The sequence below is a fragment of the Hippichthys cyanospilos genome, chromosome 15, assembly GCF_059441005.1.
Source record: "Hippichthys cyanospilos isolate Australia breed blue-spotted pipefish chromosome 15, RoL_Hcya_1.0, whole genome shotgun sequence".
In the NCBI taxonomy this organism is placed as follows: Eukaryota; Metazoa; Chordata; class Actinopteri; order Syngnathiformes; family Syngnathidae; genus Hippichthys; species Hippichthys cyanospilos.
This window is the reverse complement of record NC_142383.1, coordinates 8,088,458-8,113,219: the sequence shown is the minus strand read 5'-3', so window position 1 is coordinate 8,113,219 and position 24,762 is coordinate 8,088,458. Positions and strand designations below refer to the sequence as shown.

Below are 24,762 nucleotides of genomic sequence, written 5' to 3'. Positions count from 1 at the left end.
GATTAGGAAAAGGGGACAACTTACACGCATACAACTAAGATAATTAAAGGTTGTAATGTCTAAGCATCACTATATTTAAAAAAATAATAATTTTATGAGGAAAGACACCTTTTGACAACAAATAAAAGTGATGTGACTATTACACAAATGCTGGAATGTTTTGAAAATAATTGGCTAGCTCAATTTACAATACGAGAAATTGTTTCTTATGGTAATCGTAATTAATCATACATACAATGTTTCTTTTTGAATTTCCATTTTTATTGTAACAAAGTAATTTCCCCTTACTCATTTTTAAAGTATTATGAAATTCAAACCTTTGTGTTTCATTACTCATGCATATTCTATAAAAGTGTTGCTTTTAAATTAGATTCCTCATCTTGAAATATGCGTTTTTTCTGCTGTAAAAATATTTTTTCCTCTAAGAAATAACATTGTATATACATTCTCATGAGTAGAAAATGGTGGCATATAAAAACCGTCCAGGTAATATTAGTCGTTCTTTTCTTTTTTCTTTTTTTTCGTAAGGGGAAACAACATGGGCTCATATGCACATAGATTTATAGAACAAAATAGGCTTGTAATACTGCAGTTTTGCACTGTATAACTTCGTTTTGTAACATTCTTTCTCGTCACCTTCACTATTTGTTTCAACAACAGAAAAATCTCCTAAGTTCACTACTTTTTATTTATTTTATTTTATTTATTTATTTTTCGCTGAACCGAATGATTTTTCTGCCTCAATTTCAGCATTGGCCCTATTACTCCATGCTCAACGATTTCACTGATGATTGATGTTTATATGTGGATGTGTTTTATGACTTATTTTTAGTGCGAATACAGCCCTGACTGTAACATTTTATATTTGATTTGACGCATTCAAGTGTATAAATCAGATTTCTTGTCTCATTAAAAAGTACATAGCCGAGCCGCGTAACAAACCGCATCATCTTCCTGTACCCATGACCGGAAGTGAATGAAAATAAGTCAGTATTTTCTAAGTGTCCAGCAGGAGGCTGTCGCGAGCAAGCATGGCGAACTTAAAAGTTGGGGAGTTTTGCTTCCTTCGCCCTCAATTTGATCTTGCAGAGACACTCATAGAAAACTTTCGTGTTTGAGAACATAACGTCAAATGAAAAATTTATCAGAAACACAAATACAAACTAATAAAGCAACGAACCAATCCCAGGTGAGAAATGAGCAGAATATTAATGAGGATGTGAAAACTTCTCATTAACATGACAGAACTTAAAAAAACAACCCTTCTAATTAGCAAACATTCACATTTCAACTCGACAGACACGTTTCCGCTGGATAAGAAGACAACGTCAACTTTTTTTGTTTTTGATTTTGCCCGGTTTGCGTGCTCGTGCCCGCTTCCGCGTGCGCGCCCCGGTTGATAATGCGCGTTTAGTGTTTGCGCAACAACACAATCCCATTTCTTGTCAAGCGACAGGCTGTCTAGACGCCCATGTGACCAGGCGCGTCAATGCGCACTGTGGAGAAGACACACACAACCAATCCGCGTCACACACTCATACACGCTCACTCACTTGTACCCCCGCCTGTGGGGAGCACACACACTCACACACGTCTGCTTGCTTGGGTACCACGCACAGTCGACTCGCCGCGTGCAAGTCGAGAAAGGCTGCAGGATTTCCACTTGGAAGGATACCACGGAGCAAGGAAAAAAAAAACAAAAAACAAACACGAGCCTGTTTTGGGGGGATTTTGCTGGATTAAAAGCTCTTTCGGGCCTCTTCACGTCACGCTGCTTCGGTGGAGCGCGATCGAAGCCCCCTCGATGTTAGCGGGGAAGCACTAAGCGAGCGAGGCGAGCCGAGCACCGGCGGCGGCCCAGCGGTGCAGGCTCGAGCGCCCGGCCGGGCTCCGGGCTCCCTCTCCGGCGTCGCGCTGCTGCAGCCCCGCCGCTCCGCTCCTCCGGCTCGCCGCCTCTCCCTCGTCCCCTCCTCCTCCTCCTCCGCCTCCTCCTCCTCCGCCGCCGCCACCGCCGCCTACTCCGGACTCGGACCCGGCAATCTTCATGGTTTGCGGACACCATGCCCGTTGTTTAGCCGGGGAACCCTCATCTCGTCCCGCATGTTCAGGACCAAACGATCGGGGCTCGTCCGGCGACTGTGGCGGAGCCGCGCGCCCGTGGAGGGCGACGGGGAGGCGGACAGAGGGACGCATGGCCCCGGGGGCTGCTGCATGGGCAAAGCGGCCAAGGTGGCGGCCAAGTCCCACGGCGGGTCGGAGGCCGAATTGAAGGCGCTCACCCACTCCGTGCTCAAGAAAATTAAGGAGAAACAGTTGGAGGTGCTTTTGCAGGCGGTGGAGTCCAAGGGGGGCGCCCGAAGCCCCTGCCTGCTGCTGCCGGGCAAAGTGGACGCCAAAGTGGGTCAAGTGTCTTACTCCCTCCCCATGCTGCTCTACAAGGTGTTCAGGTGGCCCGACCTCAGGCATTCCTCGGAGCTCAAGAGGCTGTCGTGCTGTGAATCCTACGGGAAAGGCAACCCGGAGCTCGTCTGCTGCAACCCGCACCACATGAGCCGCCTCTGTGAACTCGGTGAGTAGAGCGGAATTCTTCTCTTTCACCTTTAGTGTTACTAACGTAGCGATCCCGGCTCCTCGCGACACGTCCGTGTTTTGTAAAAAGTATGTTTTTGTACTTACTGATGGAAGTTTTCGTCGCATTGTCATTGCATATTGCAATTTATATTGAGTTCATCGAGATGCATACAAATCAAACTATACACGTTTCTGAAAGGTGTTAGTGTCATTTGACTATTTAAAGTGAATTACCGGTAAGCACTTTGTTTAACTTTTGTTGAAGTTGGGTTTCATTATTCCATAATCACGTTACCATTGAAATTTTGGTTCAGGTTTGAGAGGGTCATGGTAGTTGATTCTTGATTTGCTCTTGCGGGCCACAAAATAATGTGGTGGCTCAGTTCTGGCTCCCGAGCCTTGAGTTTGACACCCGTGTTCTGCATTGGTGTCATTCCGTTGAATTTACTTGTTAACAACACTTGCGTGTTTATTTTTTAATGGAGAAAAAAATGTTTCTTTTTTTCAAGATTTTTGAGTGCTTGATAGGTGTTGCCATGTTCCTCCAGTTTCATTTGTTCCTAATTCATCAACATGCATGCTTTTTTCCCAAGTTCATTCGAACCACCTTTACAAAAGTGCGTAGGGAAGTTTGCACGCATGTGTGTTAGCCACAGAGAGAAACAGAGAGAGGCCCCTATCTGAGTTTGTCCTAGACGCTGATAGTGGCCCTCCTGGCGCCAGGCGGCCCCCTTGTTTATCTGGCTGTCAGTGAAAGGCAATAGCCAGCCCTCGGGGCCTCACTCTCTTGCTCACAGTTCTCCAAGGGTATGCAAAACCCATGAGAAATATATCTCGGTTAATTATTAGCTGTGATAAGTGTTTTTGGTTTGATTTGTTTTTAAAGATACACGGCAGGCTCGATGGTCTCACGGGCCCTCTCTGGACACACATGCCTTAGGTTTATCACCCATGAAGTATTTTCTTACACTTTTGCCTCTTTTTCCTCTCTCCGTGCAGAGTCTCCTCCTCCTCCATATTCCCGCTATCCCATGGATTATCTTAAACCACCAGGTGAGCTCACACACATTCATAACTGATTTTGAATAAACAGCAATAAAATCCTAGAGCAAGTCCTACTCAAAATGCTAATGGCGGAACAAAGCTCTGCCGATGTTTACATACTTGCCACAAAATGTTATTCAAATGACTGGAAATGTTGTCATGTGCCAGGGAAGCCACTAGTTGGCGACATGTGTAACAACTGCTTGATGTTTTCTTAAGCGCTTGTATCGACTGTCCGTTGAATACATTACTGGAGTGAGGTGTGTGTCACTATCACTCATTTCGCCAATCACAATTGTTGCTTTTCCCTTTTTAGTCGTCATTCATGTTCCGTTTATTGTAGAAAGTATCGTTTCGAAAAAAGTATTACACTTTGACACTTGTTTTCATATTTGGATATGAGAAAAGCAATAGCTGTGGCACAACTTTCCATTTAACAGTATTTTGACCCTGATGATGTCAGTTGAATAGCAAACCACTTTTTCTGCTTGTTTTGAGTTCCAATTACTCTTTGGGATTGAATCACAAATTTCCTTTTATTTTATAGGACGTCTGCACTTAATGTTTGTCCTTGATCTTTTTGCTTCAGCAGTTTACGGATGCTCTAATGTCATTAAAAATGGTTTGAGATGTTCAGATTTTAGCCAACAACTGAATTTCTCACATACACAATCACATTGGCTTTTTTTTAAGAAACAAACTTGCACTTTGATAGCACTTTGAAGGTTTTTTTTTTTTTTTTAATGAAGTAAGAAAGTAATCAAAATCTTTGCTTGGGTACTAATTCATGCATGCACAGAAAACACGTCTTTCGTTTTCAGTTTGACTGAGAATAACTGTGGTTTCACTTTTACTGTGGCATCTTTGACATTTTTTGCAGAGGTAAGAAAGAGAATGACACAATTCTGCCATTTTCGCACAAACCCGTGTTTTACGCATTTTCAAGCAGTCTTCATTGTCATACTAAAAAACATTGCATTTACACACCCACAACAATGCGAATGCATTCATCATGTTAAAAAATCATCAATTCGCAAATATGCTATATCAGGAAATCGAGGTTTTTTTGCACAAGTGTCAGAATACTGATGGATGGTTTACACGACGTGTTTACAATAGCTTTTGATTTATATTGGTGTCTAAGCAAGTTATGCACAAACTATGGCTTGCTATTTCTTGCACAAGCTATGAATGTTGAGTTCACGTCAAATCTGTTTACCTTACTGGTGACTGGTAAGCAATTTGCACAGGATTTACTTTTGAATAAACGAAATGTTCTCTAAGTAATCGTTTATCGGATTTGTGATTTCGATTAAAATCGGAGTGACACAGATTGAATTATATTGAACTTTTTGGATGTATTGCCCAGCTCTTGACACTCTTATTAAAGTTTTTGCATGGAGTGAGCTACCAAAATGGGAACTTGTCCCACATTTGCGCCAGTCACATAGACGCCACTCCCCCCTTGACTCATAAAGCCACTTATGTCTTGTACATCTTCATATAAGTGCAGCCTCTGCATCGCATGTGTGCGCACATACGTGCCGGTGAGCACAGGAAGCAGCTCCGTGTTTGGCCGTGATTTATGGCAGCAGTGCAGAGGCACCGAGGCCGGCCGTGCACTTCTAGCGTGGCCGGCGGCCAGCTGGCTCCGGCGGCGGCGGCGGCCTACAAGCGTGTTTGTTTGCCAGTCCGTCTTCATGGAGCCGTGCGCACTTATTGACACTTCAGTCATGTTAGCGGGACATGTCTCCGGCTTGGATGCTTTTAATGTTAGTGCCTGGGCTGTTTTTAGCGTCTTTGCTTGTTGACCCCGCGGCGGCCGGAGTCTTCGCTTGTTTGTTTGTTTGCTGGCCGCCACGACAGCCTGAGCCAGACGACGGTTGGCACCCCGGTGCCAGAGAGGCGCAGCGGGTTATGTCATCGTCACCTTGCGAAGCGTGTTACGTTTCAAGTGTAGCATGTCGCCTCGGAGCCACGCTTGGATGGAAATTGAGGCCTTGTCTACATGTAACCGGGGTTCTTGCAAACAAACAGTAAATGTCTCCGTTTTGCCCTATTTGCTATTTGTGGCCGGGCTTTTTTTTTTTTTTTTCATCAAAATTGAATATTTCAAAACCTCCGGCCAAGTGGAGATTTGCCCAAACCTCCGGTTTCGTGGTTGCGTGTAACCAGCTTGAACGGAGATTTGCGTCATCGTGCTACTCTTTTTCCCGCCAAAGACGCAGATACTGGTGATATCATTGGTGGAAGTTCTTTCTGATTGGACACGTCAGAGGCGGAAGTTCTTTTTGATTGGACAGAACTTGGCGAATTACTGCCGCCTAGCGACTTGGCATGCTTGTACAAGCATTTGAAACCGCACTATGCTTTTTTGTAGAGATGCGACCTCTTTAAATAAACAAACAAATAACGACAAGGGGGAATCTATGCCGATTTAAATCTATGCAGCATACAGAAAAAAATGAACACTCTAGAAATCAGTAGTGTCTATATAATAGTTTTTTTTTTTTTTAAAAAGTCATAGATTTATGTTAAAAGTAGTGAGGCATTTTTCCCTCACATATCTAATGTCGTCAAACCTTTTTCATTGCCTTTTTAGGTAGCACTCTAAAAGTGTAATTTCCTTATATGCCGCAGGCTGCTTAAATGTGGATTGCTGGCAGCAAATGGCCCCCGGGCCGTAGTTTGGATACCACTGCATTAAGAGGTCAAGAAATTCAACCCTTTATCGCTTGAAATGCACAGCTATTAACTGTGTCATTCCAGGCGATAAAGCATACACATCATAAAACTAACTTACAGTAGAAGATGTGCAAAGCTGTTATCTGAGCAAACGTGCCAAATCAAAATTCTAAAACATTTTCTGCTTTGATAAATGTTTTTTTGTTTACTAAATAATTCCATCATTTTTTTCTACATGATGTCAATAAGCAGGATTCTACAACACAGGCGATTTTTAAATAATGAGAAACATTTAAGGCTGTTTCCAAAATCTTGTCTGGTTCTCTCGTGTTGTTCAATAACTCAAAAGCATTAAAAGAGAATTAATATTCCATAACAACCATATAAACAAACGTATATAGATATGTCATACAAATGTGTACACAAAGTGTGCGGTAATGTATCCATACATGGAGTTAGTGTCACAACCTTAGGATATTCCAAGTCAAATTTGTCTGTTTGAAACTTAAATAAAAAAAAAGTACAAAAAACAATCCTCTAGTTTAGAATTATTTAAGGAAGAAAGAGCATGATGATTTTGAAACAAATCTGCCCAGTAACCATGTGATAATCTGAAGGGTCATTCAAATTTATGGAATCGTGGTACTGCCAATACGGAGTAAATACTTTTGACTGGGCTATGTCTTTTGAACGTACTGTTGAAGTTGTTTGACCATCTTTGTTAAAGTCTTTTGAATGTATAATCTCCATATTTTGAAAAAGTAGCATTTTTTCCCATAGTTTGGGCTTTTGTATGCGTACAGTTGCGCAAATGTAACGCACACGTGGCATTATCGAGAAAATTCAATCTTTTAATTTTAGCCCATGTTTTACTAATATGTTCGAAGGATGTTGGTACAACTTTACCAAGGCGTTAGAGCGACATCATCAATACATCAAAACAACTTTGCAGTCAGTTTGAATGACTTCAACTCCTGAGAATGACTTTGCAATGCATTCCAACGTCATAGCCCAGTCAAAAATATTTGCGCCACATTGCCCGTGAAAAACAACCGTCACATTTTTATTCATGCCTCACGACTAAAATGATATACAATTTCATTTGGCAAGCGCAGGAAGCATTAAAGACAGAGAATACTAATTCTTAAGGAAAAACACCCGGTAATCATGTGAATACAGAAATAGAAAAGTGAAACTATGCATAGTGCCATTTCAAAGAAACACTCCTCTTTTTCCAGCTTATTGATGACTGCCGATTCTGGCGATAACCGTCCAGTAACCGTACTTTTCCGGAATTCAAAGCTTGGAAGTATTAAAAGGAATAAATATTCTCTGGCTAAATAGCTTCAACATGTATAAACAATTGACACATTTTGCAGCGTGATTTCTAGGCAGTTTTTGCGTCTTTCGGACTGAAATGAGACAAGCCGACGAAAAAAAAAATGCTGCCTATCTGTATCGGTGTTGCTCAAGCATAAGAGAAAATCAAAACTAGGCATGCCTGGCTTTATTTCCAAACAAGCGTTGTATCTCCTCCTGCTTAAACTCTACAGGCGCACCACTCGGTGGACCGTTTCAGAGAAAGTACGTGATGATTTTCATAAGAACCACGCTGTAACCATGTTGCTCGAGCGGACAGAGAAAATAGAAACAATGTGCCTTCCAAACCCAAAGCAATTGTTGTTTTTTCCCACTTAAGACCAAAAACAGTCCACAAGCTTTGAAGTATCAAAGAAAGAGGGTGATTATTTGGATCCGAAACAGTCCAGTAACCACGCCGCTCGAGTGGGCGGAGAAAAGCGTAACGAAAAGCCATCGCTGTATCTCTCGTCCCGCTTTGAGATGTATTTATTACGGTGAGGATGAGGCCTTGTTGTCTAGCCCCGCCCCTCTGACACCGTACCCCTGCGGTTGAACTGTCACTTGGGCCTATAGATTGCACAGTGAGGGGACCGTTCTGATCACGAGTGGGGATGGGGTACGCCGGAGTCTTCTCTTTCTTCCCCCACGTCGGCTGCTCATTTGCGGGTGGCTCTGTGTCAGTGCTGGAAAAGAAAGCTCGGGGTCGAGACAATGACCCCGCCAGACGAGCAGCTGGCCGGGGGTCTGCCAGCCCAAAAGGGAGAAAGTGGCTTTCAGGGAGAGGAAACAATAGGAAGTCATTGCAGCTGCAGCTGTGGCTTCATAGTACAAGCGCCCCACACCGCCCCCTCCAGCCTCCCCGCTCCACTCCGCACCTGCCCCTGCTCTCCCTCCCCGTCTGCTTATCAACCATCATTTATTCAGCGTCACGCTAAAGCCGCGCATCAGCGCTGTCAGTCACGCTAACGACCAGCATCCCACAGGCTGAAGTAAATAGGAAACCTCGTGCGGAGACAGGAAGTGATTATGCAACTGGAAAAAGGCCCTTGAGTTAGTGTGGGAGCGACGCGGGAGAACCAGGAAATTAGCAGCTAGCATAGCCCCTAAATCACGTGTCGCACTTTTTTCCGCCGTTTGTCACGACCCGGCGGGCGCAGCTGCTATGGCCATCACGACCACGGCGGAGTCTGCAGCGATGTATTAATAGGACAATAGGATGCGGACTGTCCCGCCCCCCTGCCATTAGCCTGGGGCAGCTGTCAATCACCCCACCGCGCAATACCTTTGCTAGAGCTTAGCATTAATGCTAATTTTATACGTAAACAAGGAAACAGTTGCTGATTTGTGTACAGCGAACTGTACACTGTTGTCGTGAATGTAACACCCAAAACAATACATATTGTCCCCCTTGTCCAAATTTCTGGAAATATGGATGGAAAATTGAATACATTTGAATAAAGTTTTGAGTAGCTAGTATCCAGAAATATGTATTATAGTCCTTGTCCTTTGGAACCTTGCACCAAAAACTGTGTACATAACTGTGGTACTACTTGTTCAATACTTGGGTTTGTGTCAATAGGGAGGAACCACTTGTTGAAAATGCAAATATTACATCGGGGTGAGAAAACAATGAAAAGTTGACAATTAGTGAAGCGTTGTCAGTTCATTTTTCACACTATTTTCTATGAAAATTGAAGAGTGAATAAATGTGAATATTACGCTAAGAAGATCTTGTTTTTTCTCACATTGGTTCCCGAAGGATAGCGAACACAAAAAACGAAAACGTAAAAGTGGTCCTATACTATTTGCCCATACCCAATATCACTCAGTATTTTAGTCCCGCTTCTTGTGGACCTAGTACCCAAAATTGTCGCCGTTGTGTATTTTGTCCTCTTGTATTCCTTGTTGACCTAGTACCCAGGACATTAAATATTGTTCTGTTAACGTCTTCTACCGAGTTGCATTAAAGATACCTTGAGAAAGTCCGTAATCAAAAGAAGGCCATGCCCATTGTAAATTCGGACACCGTTTGACTTTTTTTTCCAACAACTACAATTTACGGTCCTCACAAGCAGGAAGTGTCACGGTCGCTATCCGCCGCAACATTGGCAACGACGGCATCGGCATTCGTCCGTATGCAAACGGCCCCGATGTAAATCGCCACCTTGTTTCAGCTCTGGTGGGATATAATCCACACAGTGTTTACCCCCTCTGCCTCCTGCTCCCTTCCTCAATCCTGCGGTCAGCTGTGAACTGTTGCCCCGGCGACGCGGGCAAGGCCGCTGGCAGCCAATGAAAGTGCGGGCAAGGCCGGCTGGCCAAGAGGGGCTGTTTGCCCGCATCGCTCGTTAACACAACCGCGGCGGTAGCGAAGCCTCGCCAGTAAAACCGTCATCCCCGAATACCTCATACTATGATGCTTTGGAATTATTCCCCCTTTTTGATTGCGCGTTTGGCGATCAAGCCGCGAGAATATTGAGTACTCTGAACGCAGTGTTACTGATTCTCCTGGAGCGGTGGATTATGGGAGATTATCATGGCTCATGATTGTTGGTCAACATCTTCATCGGGCATTGATTTCAGCCCGACGATTGACGGCCCCGCAGTTGTTTCTTTGCCGTCCCACCCTCGCTCACCGAGTCTCTGTTTCTGCTCTAGATTCTCCGGATTCAGGACCTTCATCCAGTGAGACCGGGGGAACAACCTACTCGGCCCCCGTGGGGCTTTCAGGTAAATATCTTTATTGTGCTCTCCGTGATTGTGTGTAAACCGAGGAGAAGACTGTGGAGGGCGGTGTTTGGAACAGACTCCGGGTTCTGTTGGTGTGCAAACCCGAAGCCAAGCGAAGCGAGCGAGAGACACAGGCGCTTTTCTCTTTTTTCCGGGCCCTAGTTTGGGGCTTCCTCGGCTTTCCTTTCCCATAATCCTCTTTGGCCGCCCTCCCAGGCCGGCGCCGCGTCCGCGGGCAGAGTTGTTCTCTCTGGGCTCTCAGATGGTTCTCATTACCCGGCTCTTTTAAAGCCTGTTTTATGTCAGTTGGTGTTTGCTGCCCATATCCCACCCCCAATTCCGCGGCAGCACCACCGCCCTCAACCCGCCTTTGTTTGGCGGAGGCGGAGAACCAGAATCCTTTTCATTCTGGACATTAAAGACGTCCTTGCGTGTATTAACTTGACAGATTTGACTTAAAACTGCGAAACTCTAGAACCGGGGTCCTGAAGGGCACCCCCCACTACTTTTTTGCCGCCGCTTGTTTCTGAACGGGGTGTGCCGTTCTCCCCTGTTTTCCTTCCTGGCAGCAAGCAGCTCTGTGAATGGACCTCCTCAGCAAAGATGGCAAAAGAGCGGTGCCCTCATGGTTTTCCCTGGCAAGCCGCTGCAATTCCACCCCCCCTCACCTCCCTTACGCCCTCCCTCTGGGGCCCTGACAAAAGAAACATGGCTCTCCCCTAAGGCCTGCCGCTGACCTTCCAGTTCACTCAATCGCCCCTTTTTTATGTTCCCCTCCAGACGGAGGAAAGGGGAAGGCGGGGCAGCAAGGGAAGGCTTTTCTTTAAAGGTGGTGTGTGGGTGCATGGGAGTTGAATATATAAGTGCTCGTTGACTGTGGCGCATGACCCACAAACTCGGGGAAAAGAGCGATCCGGTCGAGAGGGAGTTAAAGTGAGCCACGGCGACAGTGACAAGCGCAAATGCAAAGTGGGCTGCCTGCCAGGCTAGTGGCTCCATAGCGGCCTCTCGCCGCCTCGCGTCATCCACTTGGAACACGGTACAAAACAGGGAGTGACAAGTTGGGGAAGTGGGGTGGGGGTGGGGAGTTGATTGAGCGGGTTTCAGTTGACCGCAGAAAACTGATGAGAGGGATCACCAAATGTTTTGTGAATGGAGAAAGGCAGGGACTTTAGTACCTCCGCCAAGGAGGTTTTCGGCCCAGTTTTCTACACGAAAACGACTTAACCGAGGACGGCCGGGTCGCATCCACATCATTGTCGTCCGACTCAAATGATTTGGTTTACATTGCAAGCTGTGTTAGGGTTGCACGGAAAAAAAGCCACCACTTCCCATAGGGGAGCAGGGTACAGTACAGATGCATAAAGTATAATAGTTTGGTAGCGTTGTTCATTTTGCATTTTCATAACAAAACCTACATTACAAGTTAAATGATTGAGAACCAAATTTGCCCAAAACCATGGGGGTAAAATGCACTATATTTAACTATTGATACTGTACTATATTTAAAATTGTATCTTCAGAATATCCAATGCATTTCAACGGGTGTCGGTTATTCACGTATTGCAGTCATTTGTGGGCCGGCCAGGTCCTTATCACCTGAGAAGAGTGGGGGATACTGTACAAAGTTAGAAATAATATTTAGTTTGTTTAGCTTTCTTTGTGTTGAATTTTCCCAAACCATTTGTTTCCTGAATTATGCATGACTTAAATGACAAAACGACTTCACCGATGACAGATGCATTTACTGTAATAGCTTCAACTTGGTTTGTTGACATTCCTAGCTTTATTAGCACAGCGTTTTCCAAGTAAAGAAAAACGCTTAAAACTTTGCAGACGTTTTCTGTATGTTATCCGTGTCCAGATACCGGTACACTTTTGTTCATTACGCTAGTTTTGTTTGCATAGCATATCATCTTGACCGATTCTAACCAAACACTGTAGCTTCAGAGGGTCCAGCATTGGAAAAAAAGCGTGTTGGTACGACAGTTGCTTTTATTCACGTATGTTAGCTTGTTTTTAATAATAGCATTTCCCCTAAGTTCAGAGTGAATAACATAGCAACCCAAATGACACAAGTAGGGCCGCCGGAAAATCAGCGTCTGTGTCTAATCTGATCCAAATTAGGATTGTCTGGCCCTCCTTGGCGGAGGTTCGTGCTGGATTAGCATCCGCGCTGGGTTTTTTTTTTTTTTCCTCCCCCCACGTGGTTCCTGTGCACGGAGCCCGCACCCACGTCTGCTTCTGTTTTTAACGAGAATTGATGAGAGGGCTGTTGGAAATTCTGGCAACGGGCCCGGCGTGACGCAGGCGTGGGCCGCCGCGTATGTTTGTTTCAGCGTCGAGGTGAGCTGACTGAAATGCTCTTATTTGGGGAAGAGAGTCATCAACTGGACATTTTGGGTTTTTTATGTGCTCTTGGATGCAAACTGTTTTTATTTGGACCTGCTAAGTTCTTATCAATGCGGCAGTGGCATGCCTCCTGGTGCCACCCGGGACTGACTGGGATCCAGTCAGGCGGCGATATCTCCCTCACATACACACACACAGGGATAGAATGACCACGGTGCAAGCCCTGGCACGCTGCCCACTGTCACACAGGCGCTTCCTCCCGTCGTGGTTTTAAATTTAGCCACGCTTTTTTTTTTTTATTCCCGTCACTTCACTCTGCAGCCTGTCTGCAGGAAGAGTGGGAATTATTGTGGTTTATTTCCTTCCAGTGGCATTCAACTTCTTCTTACGCTCAATATGTTTATGTCCAGATATTATTGTTCCTAATCACCATGCTTTGCCATTAATAATTTTTTATCATGTTTTTTTTTTTCAACATGTTAAAAGGGTTAACTTTCTCCTAATTGTGTTTTTGTCCCAATACTTTTGTCCGGTCGCTCTGTACCCGTTGTCACATCTAGAATGACATCAGCAAATTTAAAAATTCCCCATCACAACGTCAATTAGTCCGGGAGCTCAATCCACTGGTGGTGCGAGCTCCATGGTCGTCTCCGGCGGGGAGGGGGGGGATTAAATTTAGTCCAGGCTCATTAAATCAAACCTGCTGTCAAGACGGAGGCCCTCATTTTTTTTTTTAATATTCATTAATGACGGGAAGTGTCACCCTCATAACCCAGTAGATTTTTTTTTCTTTTTTTAAATCCGGAAATTTACGGTACTTCCAGCTCGACTGCTGAACAGAGCGCCCTCAGTGTAGCTTGGTGTTCCTTAGTGTTCCAGCTCCTGCGCTCCCGGCATTCCCAACTTGTTTGGGTTAGCGGCGAGAGGAAAGGGCTGCGCAGGATATGACCTCATGTCTTTGAGCCGACGGGGAAGAGGACTCGCATAAAAAAACACACACACGCACAGAGGAGAAGCAGAAAGAAAGATGAACAATGGAATCTCTTTGTCGGTGTGACTTGCTAAAGCTCAGTTCAGCGAGCATTAGCTTTACCGGTTTTTACTTTTTCTTTGGGTTTTACGTACCTAAAGATAAAACAGTGGAAGTCAGGCAGTACACAAAAGCCGGGTCATATGTGGTGTTCCAATACTTTTGTCCAGCATCTTCCACTTTCATCACGTATGACTTTGAGACCATTTTTGGATAGATATGAAATTAATCAAAATGTGACTTACAAACATCATATGTTGGACTGAAATTGCACCAGTGGCGTGGATGGCGCTAACTAGCAATGGTCGGCAACATAAAATTAGCTAAGATTGATTGACTATGTTACCTTGCTTTGGTGATGGTGGCCTTTGTGATTTTCTGCCACTTTATATTCTTGTAAAGTGTTAAATGATCAAAAATTTTGAGGACCAACTGTTTAATCGACTGGCCGAGAATATTCAACCAAGCGGCTGATATTTGCCATATATAAATTTCAACATACTCTTAACGATTCATAGCAGTTGTACACAAGTAACATCGGCATCATTATTTATTTTATGTAAATCCATTTACAGTATTTCATGAATAATTAATGTCCTCATAACTATTAATTGCGCCATGCAATGAATTCTCTAACCTGAAAAGGAAAGTTTGTTTTTAACAGAAAATGTACGCCTATTGAAATGCATCGGGAGCAAAAAAAATGCTATTTTATTCGTTATAATTTGTAAAATCAATCTTTAGATTAAGTCTGTATTTTTTTCGGCCTACTTCCTTTTATGGACTTAATTCCGTGGGGCGGTGAGCAACTCTCAAGTAACACTAGCCCATGCATATGGAAAAATTGTGACGTTTCTTAGATCCTCCATTTTTATGCAATCCGATTATTGGAGTTCTGGTTGGAGCCGTACTCATTTTTAACTCTTGAAAGATCCCTATAGTTGTGGGCCAGATTGTTTGTTTCCAGTATTTTCTTGAGGGAAATGTGAAAGTCTGAACTTGAACAAATGGATGTTAAACTTTGGAGATTCCACCCATGTGTTTTTTTTTCTCCTGCAATCCCGATGCCGCGTGTTTCCTTCAAGGAGGCAAGATGGCGTCTTTTGGGCGGAGGCCTTGCGCGCCGTCCTCTGTAATTTTCAGCGACGCGCGCGAGCCGAGATGCCGGCCGGGGGCCTCGCTGCCGAGTCGGGCCGCGGCCGGCGTCTCTCATTACTCCCCCACTTCCTCTCTTTGCGAGGCCGCCAAAGCCGCCTCTTGGCAAGGGGCGACTCCATTTTGGTTTTTGGCCGTCCTCTGTTTTCTCCACCCTGTGTCATTACGCCTCGCAAATCGAAGAAACAGTGAGGTTAGGAGGAGGAGGAGGAAGGGGAACGGAATGTGGGCCCTCGCCGCTTGCCTTTTACTGAATCTTCTCCCATTTTGAGGCCTTTACAGTTACCCTGAAGCAGGGGAGAGGGGAGCGTTCTTTGGAGGGGAGCCCAGAACAGGTTGAACATTGTTACCGTTGTGACAGGACGAGGGGATGGAAGCGGAAATACTTTCCCGCCCGTCTGTTCGATTCTCTGTCTCCGCCCCGCAGCCCATTCATTCCCATTTTCTACTGTAGCCCACCGTACCGGGCAGAGGTCACTTTTTACGGCCACGAGGCACCAGGTTCTGTAATGACAACACTGTATTGCGTAATCTCGCACGCATAAAAGCCAATGTAGCGTTTATTAGAAACACAACAAAAGGCCAGGCTGGGTGTCTTTTTTTTCCCACACTGCCCAAACACCACGTGATGTGGACGTGTCTTTGCGGGTGCAACCTCACAGATCACGTCATCAGTGCTTCTCCGGTGTTCATTTCATCGTTTTTATATCTTAATTGAAAAATCATTACAGCATTTGAAAATAGGGACTTTTAAGGGCTGTTCTCATAGAATTCATACTTTTTTTTTAACTTGAACATTTTTTGTACTTTGGAAAATTGCTTCACTAGTAAATTTGCAATTTTTTTGTAGGGTCTTTTCACCTTTTTATACCCCCCAAATTTTTGGTTCTTGTGACATCATGACTTTTTTCTTGCCATTTTTGCTTTTTTTTTAAAAATATGTATATATATATATATATATATATATATATATATATATATATATATATATATATATATATATATATATATACGAATAGATAGATAGATAGATATTCTAGTACATCAATTTGTAAAATATCTATCTCTAAATGACTAAACCTGTTGCTGTTAATCAATTAATTAATTTGTGCACGGGAAATACATTTTAACTTTCATGTACAGTAGTACTTACAATTTTTGTGAGCAATTTAAGAATACTTTTAACTTTTCATCTCTTTACTTTTGTGAGCAAAATATGACTTAATTATGAACTTCTTTCCACATTATTGTGTGTGGCCAAAATGCATTTTTTTTTAATTGTATTGCATTCAATAGCTAACTTTATATTCCAAACATTTTTTTTTTATCTTTAATTTTTCCTCCCTGCTTGTTTGTCTGTTCAAATTTATATCACAAAACACATATTGTATTGCGTAAGGGAACACACACATACAGTATGAACGCTGTCTAAAGTGTCTCTGCGGGTTGTCTGCATTTTTTTCCACCACGTTGTCTGAACGCCACAGTGAAAAAAGTGGGAGTGTCCTGTTGTCCACTTGTGTGAGTCAGCATGGTATATAATCTTCTCAGGAGTCCGTGATGACATCATCAGCGCTCGCCTGGCACCCCGCATTCGACGTGGTGTTTATTTGTCCTGTCTCCCTGGGAAATCTGGGCATCGGGGTAGTGATGATGATGATGATTGCGAGTGCGTGTGTGTGTGGTCATCGTGATGAAGTGTTGTAATAATAATAATAAGTCCGTGAGCATGAGGAGGAAAGGGACGTTACATTGGAACAGAATGTTCTTCCGAGGATGATGATAATGTTTCTTCTTCGTGTCTTTGTGGCGGTCCAGACTTGGAGATCATGTGATTATGGCAGCCAAACATTCCTCTCCTTATCTCCCACCCCGGATGCTTCTGGGAAGAAATAGCATGTCTGCGAGTCATTGTCCAAGATGTGAAGATAGTGAAAGTGGGCCACTCCCATGCCAGGCTTTTCCTGCCATCAGGCCTCACTTGGCTACTCTTTTTAGCTCAAATGCACCTTTTTGTATGCTTATGCTTCGTGAGGCTAAACCTCAAAGAAAATGTGAATGATGGTTTTGGGAACCAATGGACTGAATATTTGGATGGACTGAATGTTATGAACTTCTGTTTCCAGGCCCACATGATTGATTCATCACTTGACATTATTCCTTCATCATATATATTTATCAGAACAAAATTGGCTTTATTCAGTGTTAATACATTGATAAACAAAATAGAACTTTTTCAGAGAACGTTTTTTTTCCCACAAACAGCGAATTTTCAAAAACTACTGAACAAAATGGGCCTTTGCAACCTTTTATGTTGCTTTCTCTCTGAAAATATAACTATGGTATCCTGTATTATTACTGCTTTTTGTAAATGCGACTAATCTAACTTTTTTTTGTGAGCACGGTGACCCTGTAAACTGTTTTTTGTCAACAAAGTTCTTGTTACTTCAAGAACTTATGTGACCAATTTATTGAACAAAATACTCGCGGAATGTTTCAAACTTTGAGCTTATAATGTCTCATGGTACTTTTTTTTTCTCCACTTGGTGCCCCGTCCTCTCACGCAGTTGTTAGTTTTGCATCAATTTGTTTCACCTGCCACCATCGCTCTTGTGTAGACCAGGAGTTTAAATCTGTGCGTGCATGTGTGTGAGTGAGACGTCTGCCTCGGAACAACAAAAGGAATGCCTCCACAGCTTGACCCTTGAACTTTTGGAATAGACCGCCGTCACCGCCTCAACCCCCTCACCGCCTCCACCCTGCTAGCTCGGGAGAGGGTGTTGACTTAGAAAATAAGGCGCTGCCGCCAAGAGTCCATTTCCTTCACGTCTTCCCCATTCCTGCGTTCAACCGCTGTGTATGTGTGTGTGTGTGTGTGCGCGCGCGCGAGTGTATGGAGACAGACTGAGGTAATGATTAACCTTTTTAGACTGTGAGAACTCAGTCAGCCAACAAGCCCCCCCCTTCCTCCCTATCCACTTGTCTCAGCTAGCTAGCATCAATGCTACTAAAGCTCGCGAGTCAAATCGAGTTAATAGTTGTTTTGCAAACGCTCTAAGTGTATTAATGAACATGTCTGGTTTTTTATCAAAGACCATACTGCCACCGTTCGCTTTACATGAAGCTATGAGAGCGGGGTGCGGCGTCATGGCTAACCTGTCCTATTCTGCCGGGTGCCATTTTGTTTCGAGAGTATCAAAAATTCTCATTTATCGTCTGAATTGTCACAATGTGTGAAGCACGACGTGCTAACGGCGTTTGCAGCCTTCACGCTCTTGTCGTCCTGCCAAGTTTTCGATGCTAGCAGATGGCGCTAGGTTGAAGAAAATACTGACAGTTGTAATGGAAAATAAGTATTAGTATAATATTTTATTATTCATTGACCACCTGGCTTTAGTTTTTGACAAACACCCTTTCACCTAACATCCATGGGAACTAGAATGCTAGAATGACGACCTTAACAGAAGAGTCCAACACTGACACGGACTGTACTTCATGGTTTTTGCCTCTTTTCTCGTTATTGTCAAAATGTGGTAATTATCCACAGACCCACAATCATTATTATTATTATTAGTTGGTCCAATTACTGTTTCTTCGTGCATCGCTGAAAAATATCAAGATACATTATCATAGGGCAGGACAATAAATCAGATTAATAAGATTAACCGACAATTTGTAAATTGTACTAAATTTAGGTTTTGCGCAATAGTTTTCAATAGTTATCTAGTTTAAGCAAGTTATGCACACGCTATAAATAGATTTTTTTCTGCCAGTTACACAACATTTTAATGCATCAAATCTTCTTTAGATAAATATTTGTTGGGTTTAATATTGTGATTACAATGGAGTAAAATTGTGATCATCAAGATTGCACTCCAAAAATGTGCGATTTTCATTTTGGGCCATGTCGCCAAGCCCACGTTGTTACGAGTCACTCTGCGATCGCAATCTTAAGTTTCTGAATGGTCCAACATTTTTGCAACCGTGTAACATTCTGACTTTTTTTGTTGCGTTACTGCTTTTTGTGAACAAAGTATTACTTTGCCCTTGTCATTTGTCAACTTTTTGTGGCTTTAATCATGCATGCAAGTTTTCTTGCTAACTGTGTTCCTGCCGTTGTCCCTGTCCTTTTTTGACTGAAGTTGTTCCGTTCTGCCTAGCAACAAGTGACTAGGAAAAATAAATACGGCTGGTAGATCTGTCGATGATCTAGGATGAATAGCGTTGGCCGTTTGTTGAATTTAGTGCCTCGGATGCAAACTAAACTACCGTAGCGTTCCTGCTAACTTGGCCACTCCGTCACATTTTCCGCATCTTTCAGGGAAAGTCGTTCAACCCCGCGATCATTGGCTCCGAGGGAGTCGGGCGGAATGACACAGGCGGCCGACAGGCGCAAAAGGCAGGGCCCGACAGATGGCCTGGAGGCTGCCGGCTAGCCAGATTATCCTTGGAGAGGAGAAGCGCTGAGAGCAGCTGGAGTGGACAGACAGACAGACAGACGGACTAATGCCCGGACGGGCAGACGTCCAGACAGATGCACACACGGAAGACGTGCCCCGTCTGGCCCGCCAAGGACGGAGGCGCGGGCAGACAGCACCTATTGCGGGTGCCGCAAATAGCGTCAGACTGTAAGGCGAGGAGAGGAGGCCGTCCAAAATCTGGCAACAAGATGCCTTCTTTTTCCCCCAGTGCGTGTACATGTGTGTGTTGGGTATGAAGTTGTAGCCGGTGTGCTGTCAGAACAAGCTGTGAACAAGATCCTGACAGGGCAGACGAGTGCCCGTATCGCTTTCACCCTGCTAATAAATGCCTCTGTGGCTCCAGGTACCCGTGCCCCCCTTCTCTCGGCAAAAATGTTGTTTGCCTTGGAACTCTACTCAAATTTCTCACTTTTCGGGAGCTAAATATCTTTCTTGTTGCTTTGTCACTTTTTCCTTAGAATTGCTGTTTTCCTAATGTTCCGTTTATGAGCAAAACAGCGCTATGGTCTCGTTGCTTTTAGTTTTTCGTGCCCTTTTTGTGAACAGAATCCCTCTTCTTAACATAGTGGTAGTAGTAGTGTAATCTTAAAACTCCTCCATTAGAGTGGTCAATTGTATTATAGGCTGCCATTGCAAGTACTGAAATAAGGCCAGGTATCAAAGTATCGTAACGCGCCCATCCATCTTTGGAACGTTATTCCTGTACTTTATATTATCGCACTTTCTGTATAGTGCCTTTTTTTTTTTTTTTTTTACTTTTTACTATCATTCGCTTACAAATGCATCTTTATTGGTATTAATTTTTCCAAACAATGACTTGTTATCTCATATTGTTTTTAAAATATGACTTCTGCATTAATAGTACATCAGTCTTGGAACTTCTTTTAATTTATAAGCAAAATACGACCGGCTAAACATGCCTTTGCCCAAGATGTATGCGTGGCCCACTATTGTTGCCAAAAAAGGAAGTCTACGCGAAACACGTTTTTTCTCGACTTTATCGCATTTGGTTAGTCGACGTGTTTATCCGCCCCCATGTTCTTATCGTCAATCTTTGTGGCATTTAATGCGTCTTCTCGCCTGAGGCTACGGCGAGGGGGGCGGGGCCCAGCAGGCCCTGCCGGTGTCGTCATGAATAGCGGGGTGTTTTCTGACACGCTCAGACAGGCAGCCCAGCTTCTAATGACCTCTGACGCCAGGCCCGTCTCTCCGAGCAATAACAAACAGACGTACTCTGCAGGTCTTGTGCCCCCTGTCCCCCAAGCCCCCTCATAACACACCACCCCCCCCAACCCACCCATTGCAGGTGAGAGCCACCACCAGGCCTTCCTCCATCAGCGGGGAGCGGGGTCAGAGACGTTTTCCGTCTCTTATCTGGAAGATAAATGCCTTTTTCCCCCCCGTGCGTTTAGTCTAAGGTAGATAGTCTGGTACTTAGGCGTCCCACCCTCCCCTTACGCCCCACGAGGACGGATTTACGATAAACTCCCCCAGAGGCCCGTCTCTGACCAACTTCAAAGAACACAGCTCCGCTTGTTTTATGGAAGGCTTTCAGTCGCCACCTCCTACCCTCCCCCCTCACCACCTCTAGCCTAAAAATCCCTCCCCCGTCTCCCTGATTCCGTCTGCTGGTGTTGTCTAATGAAGGCTAATGACAGGCCGCGGCAAGGTTCGCTTGGACCGCCACAGATCCCGCCGCATTAGCGTCGCAGTTCGTCTGCGGCGGGACCTTCTAAATTACTGCTTGCGTGAGGGGCTAGCGCGAGATGAAACGGAAAAAGGAGGAGTGCGGGGCTCAGAGATGGGGGGGGTCCTTTTGCTTTCGGAAGTAAACACACGTCCGATAGAGGACGCCGCAATTAGTCAAGGACGCAAAAGTTGCAGTCCAACTATGTGCTCCCTCCCCCGTCCCCTCAGCCCCGACTTCCTCGCGCCTCACTGGCTCCCACCTTTTTGAGGGGTGGGTGGGAGTCGCTGGGAGCCACATTGCTGCGGAATAGAGATATGAGGAGGGAGGGCGCTGGAAATTGGAGCGCGGCCAATTCTACGCTTCGTTTTTACGCTCGGGGAAACTTTAGACTGGCTAGGCCTCGTCGCTGGCCTCCGCCGTTCTGCTCGCACCACACGTGTGTTCCCCCAACCAAGCAGGCTGGAGGAGGGAATGTTTATGAGAACGTTACTCAACTCAACAACGCGACCCCTTCCATCCCCCTCTTTTGCAAGATGATTTCCTGCAGCACGCGGCGGGATGATTGCCGTGACGTCAGCGCATTGTTGGCTCGCGCCGCTAACGAAAACACGGCGAGTCAGACAGAAGATAAGCGCTCTAATGCCTCCACAAATAATGTAGTGCATGTGGACACTTGCCCGCCAGCGTCTCCTGGTTGCCGCTTTGGCCTCCAGGAATTCCAACGTGGCTGCTTGCCGCGTGGCAGAAAGTAGGGCGGAGAGCGCCGTTATGCGGTATAATCAAGGAATTTGGTGAACTTAGTTTCCTTTTAAAGACATGTGGTCTCTCGGTCTTCCCTGCCTCCGGGCAGTATATATTACCGATTCTGTTTTTAGACACTCGAAGGCAAATTTTGCAGTTTCTGTTCTCGCAAGGAGTTTTTCTTTTGTCTCCGTCTGAAACCAAGCCGACTGCAGCTTTTTTTGCCGTCCGTGCTAAATGTCAAAGCTAGTGACCCTTAAGGCCTGGATATGCAGTACCAATTGGTTGTGGGTCAAATGTGACCAACGCCTTTGACGTGCTGGAAAAAGGACGGAATATACCGTATTGACGCTGACTAATTAATTACCCTCTGCGCATGCGTGACAAGTAATGCTCCTCCATAATATCGGCAGAGGTGGTCGCGATTCCTCATCGTTAGAAGCCAATGGGAAAGCTCTCTATGGGGACGGAATACGAAAAATGTAAACAATGCATGCTGCTATCTTTTTTGCTCACGATAAACTCCCACGCAAAGCGAATCCTCACACTGTTGACACAGTATCATGCACCCCTGATGTAAATTTTACCGGGTATATTTAGTTGTATCCCCACAGTCTGGCTTTCTTCACATTGTTGACATACTGTACCCACCATGGTGACCAGGTCATCTTCTTGCTCTTATGTCCAGATGGATATTGTATGTAGAAACGCGTAGAGTGACGATGTACAAACCGAGCGGAAATCTAAAGTCTTTCCTTACTATTTATCCATATTTGTCACTTGCAGTTCTTGCCCCATGCTCTGATTCACTACCAATAAGAGTGATCAAATGTCACGACAGTCCGATGCCGATTCAACGTGCTGAATCCGCCGAAAATGTCTCCCGAGCGCCCTGCCAACGGCTACAAATCTATGCTTTCGCATGAGGTTGTGTGAAAGCCCTTTAGTCGATACGGTTATAGATCTTATTTTAATGTTTCTCAACGTCGTGACAGCAGTACCGTTTTCTTTTCAAATGAATAGCAAAGCAATTAGAACATGAGAGTTCATCTATTGTCGTGGTTGCTTGTGCTTGACACGGAGTTACAATGTGAGGGTACACAAATTCGGGTCTGGGGTTTTAGTGCCTGATCTAAAACAAACCAAACCTGACTTTACTTACTTTACCTCAGTTGTTGATGGCTTGCGAATTTGTGAATTGATGTTGAGGTTTTAAGCCCGAGTTCCTTCTGTTCCCTCCCTAGATTCCCTGGCCATGCAGGAGTCGGGAGAGCGGTCCCACTGGTGCGTGGTGGCCTACTGGGAGGAGAAGACCCGCGTAGGGCGCCTCTACTCGGTCCAGGAGTCCTCCCTGGACATCTTCTATGATCTACCTCAGGGCAACGGCTTCTGCCTGGGCCAGCTCTGCTCGGACAACAAGTCGCAGCTGGTGCAGATGGTGCGCGCCAAGATCGGCTACGGCATCCAACTGACGCGCGAGCCCGACGGCGTGTGGGTATACAACCGAAGCTGCTATCCCATCTTCATCAAGTCGGCCACACTGGACAACCCGGACTCGCGCACGCTGCTGGTGCACAAGGTGTTCCCCGGGTTCTCCATCAAAGCGTTCGACTACGACAAGGCCAGCAGCCTGCGGAGGCCCAACGACCACGAGTTCACGCAGCAGCCGCGCACGGGCTTCACGGTGCAGATCAGCTTCGTCAAGGGTTGGGGACAGTGCTACACGCGACAGTTCATCAGCAGCTGCCCCTGCTGGCTGGAGGTCATCTTCAACACCCGATAGCGCCGGCCTCCCCTGTCCCCTTCACGCTCGGACACTAGACCCCACCCTCATCCTCCTTTTTTGTTCCGGGGGTTCCAAACGGAGAAAGTTCTGGCAGAAGAAGAACCACGACACCTTCTCTCAAAAATTGACTGAAGAGTTCATGAAAAATAAAGAGGCGAGAAATGTATTTTATGTTATATATAAATATATTATTAATTGTAAATACAAAGACGTTTTATATGCATCATTATTTATGTATTGTGCAATGTGTTGATGAGAAAAAAGAAAATAAGATGCACTTTGCTTAATATAAATGCAAAACAAAGAAATGCCAAAATAAAAAAAATAACACAAATTTCTCCTGTTTCATTCTTGGTTTCTTGTTACAGGAAGAATGTGGGATTATTTTTCTTTTTAAATTTGTGATGTTGTAGATCACTCTGAATGATCATTTAATGTTATAATTTTTATATACACATGTACTGTATATTGTGTGTGCATATACAGTATATTAATATATAAATATTAATATATGTACACACATGTATATATTGTGTATGATCAGATAAATATATTAATATGTATAAAATTTAGATAGGCGTTTGAACGTTCTCCCTGTACGCGCTTAGGTTCTCTCTGGGCACTCTGGCTTCCACCCATAGACAAAAAATTGCATGCTAGGTCTGCTGGACACTTTAAATTGTCCTGAGGTGTGATAGGGTATGTAAATGCTTCTTCCCTGCGTGCCCTGCAATTGGCTAACAACCAGTTCAGCTCGTCCCCCGCCTACTGCTTTGAGATGGCTGCGATTGACACCAGCAAGACAGCGACCCTCAGGATAAGTGGCTATAAAAAAATGCATCGCTGGATGTTAAAAAAAAAAAAATTAACAAATCTTTATCTACGTGGCACTGTGTGGATCAGGAGTTTCAAACTTGTTTAGATCACGGGCCTCATTGTAGTTCTAGTTTCTGTCAGAAGGCCGACTTGGAATCTGAAATGAAATACATTTTAAATGTGTTTGTCACACTTCTAACTAGTTTTGAAATCAGGCTACTAAAAACTGTTTGGGGACTTCCCAACTGAGAAAACATCCCTGTTCTTTTTTCCCAAAAATGTTTAAAAGTGGACGAGAACTAACCAGAAACCTATTTCG

General features: G+C 44.6%; 1 protein-coding gene across 1 annotated transcript; it reads left to right on the top strand.

Annotated features, from left to right (window-relative positions):
• The first annotated feature begins 1,461 nt into the window (after nt 1–1,461).
• smad7 (SMAD family member 7) lies at nt 1,462–23,964 on the top strand. The gene is made up of 4 exons (XM_088434435.1): nt 1,462–2,569; nt 3,571–3,624; nt 10,321–10,392; nt 23,086–23,964. Exons 1-4 carry the CDS (start codon nt 2,101–2,103, stop codon nt 23,622–23,624), a joined length of 1,134 nt encoding a protein of 377 aa, XP_088290561.1. The 5' UTR covers nt 1,462–2,100; the 3' UTR covers nt 23,625–23,964.
• The last annotated feature ends 798 nt before the right edge of the window (nt 23,965–24,762 follow it).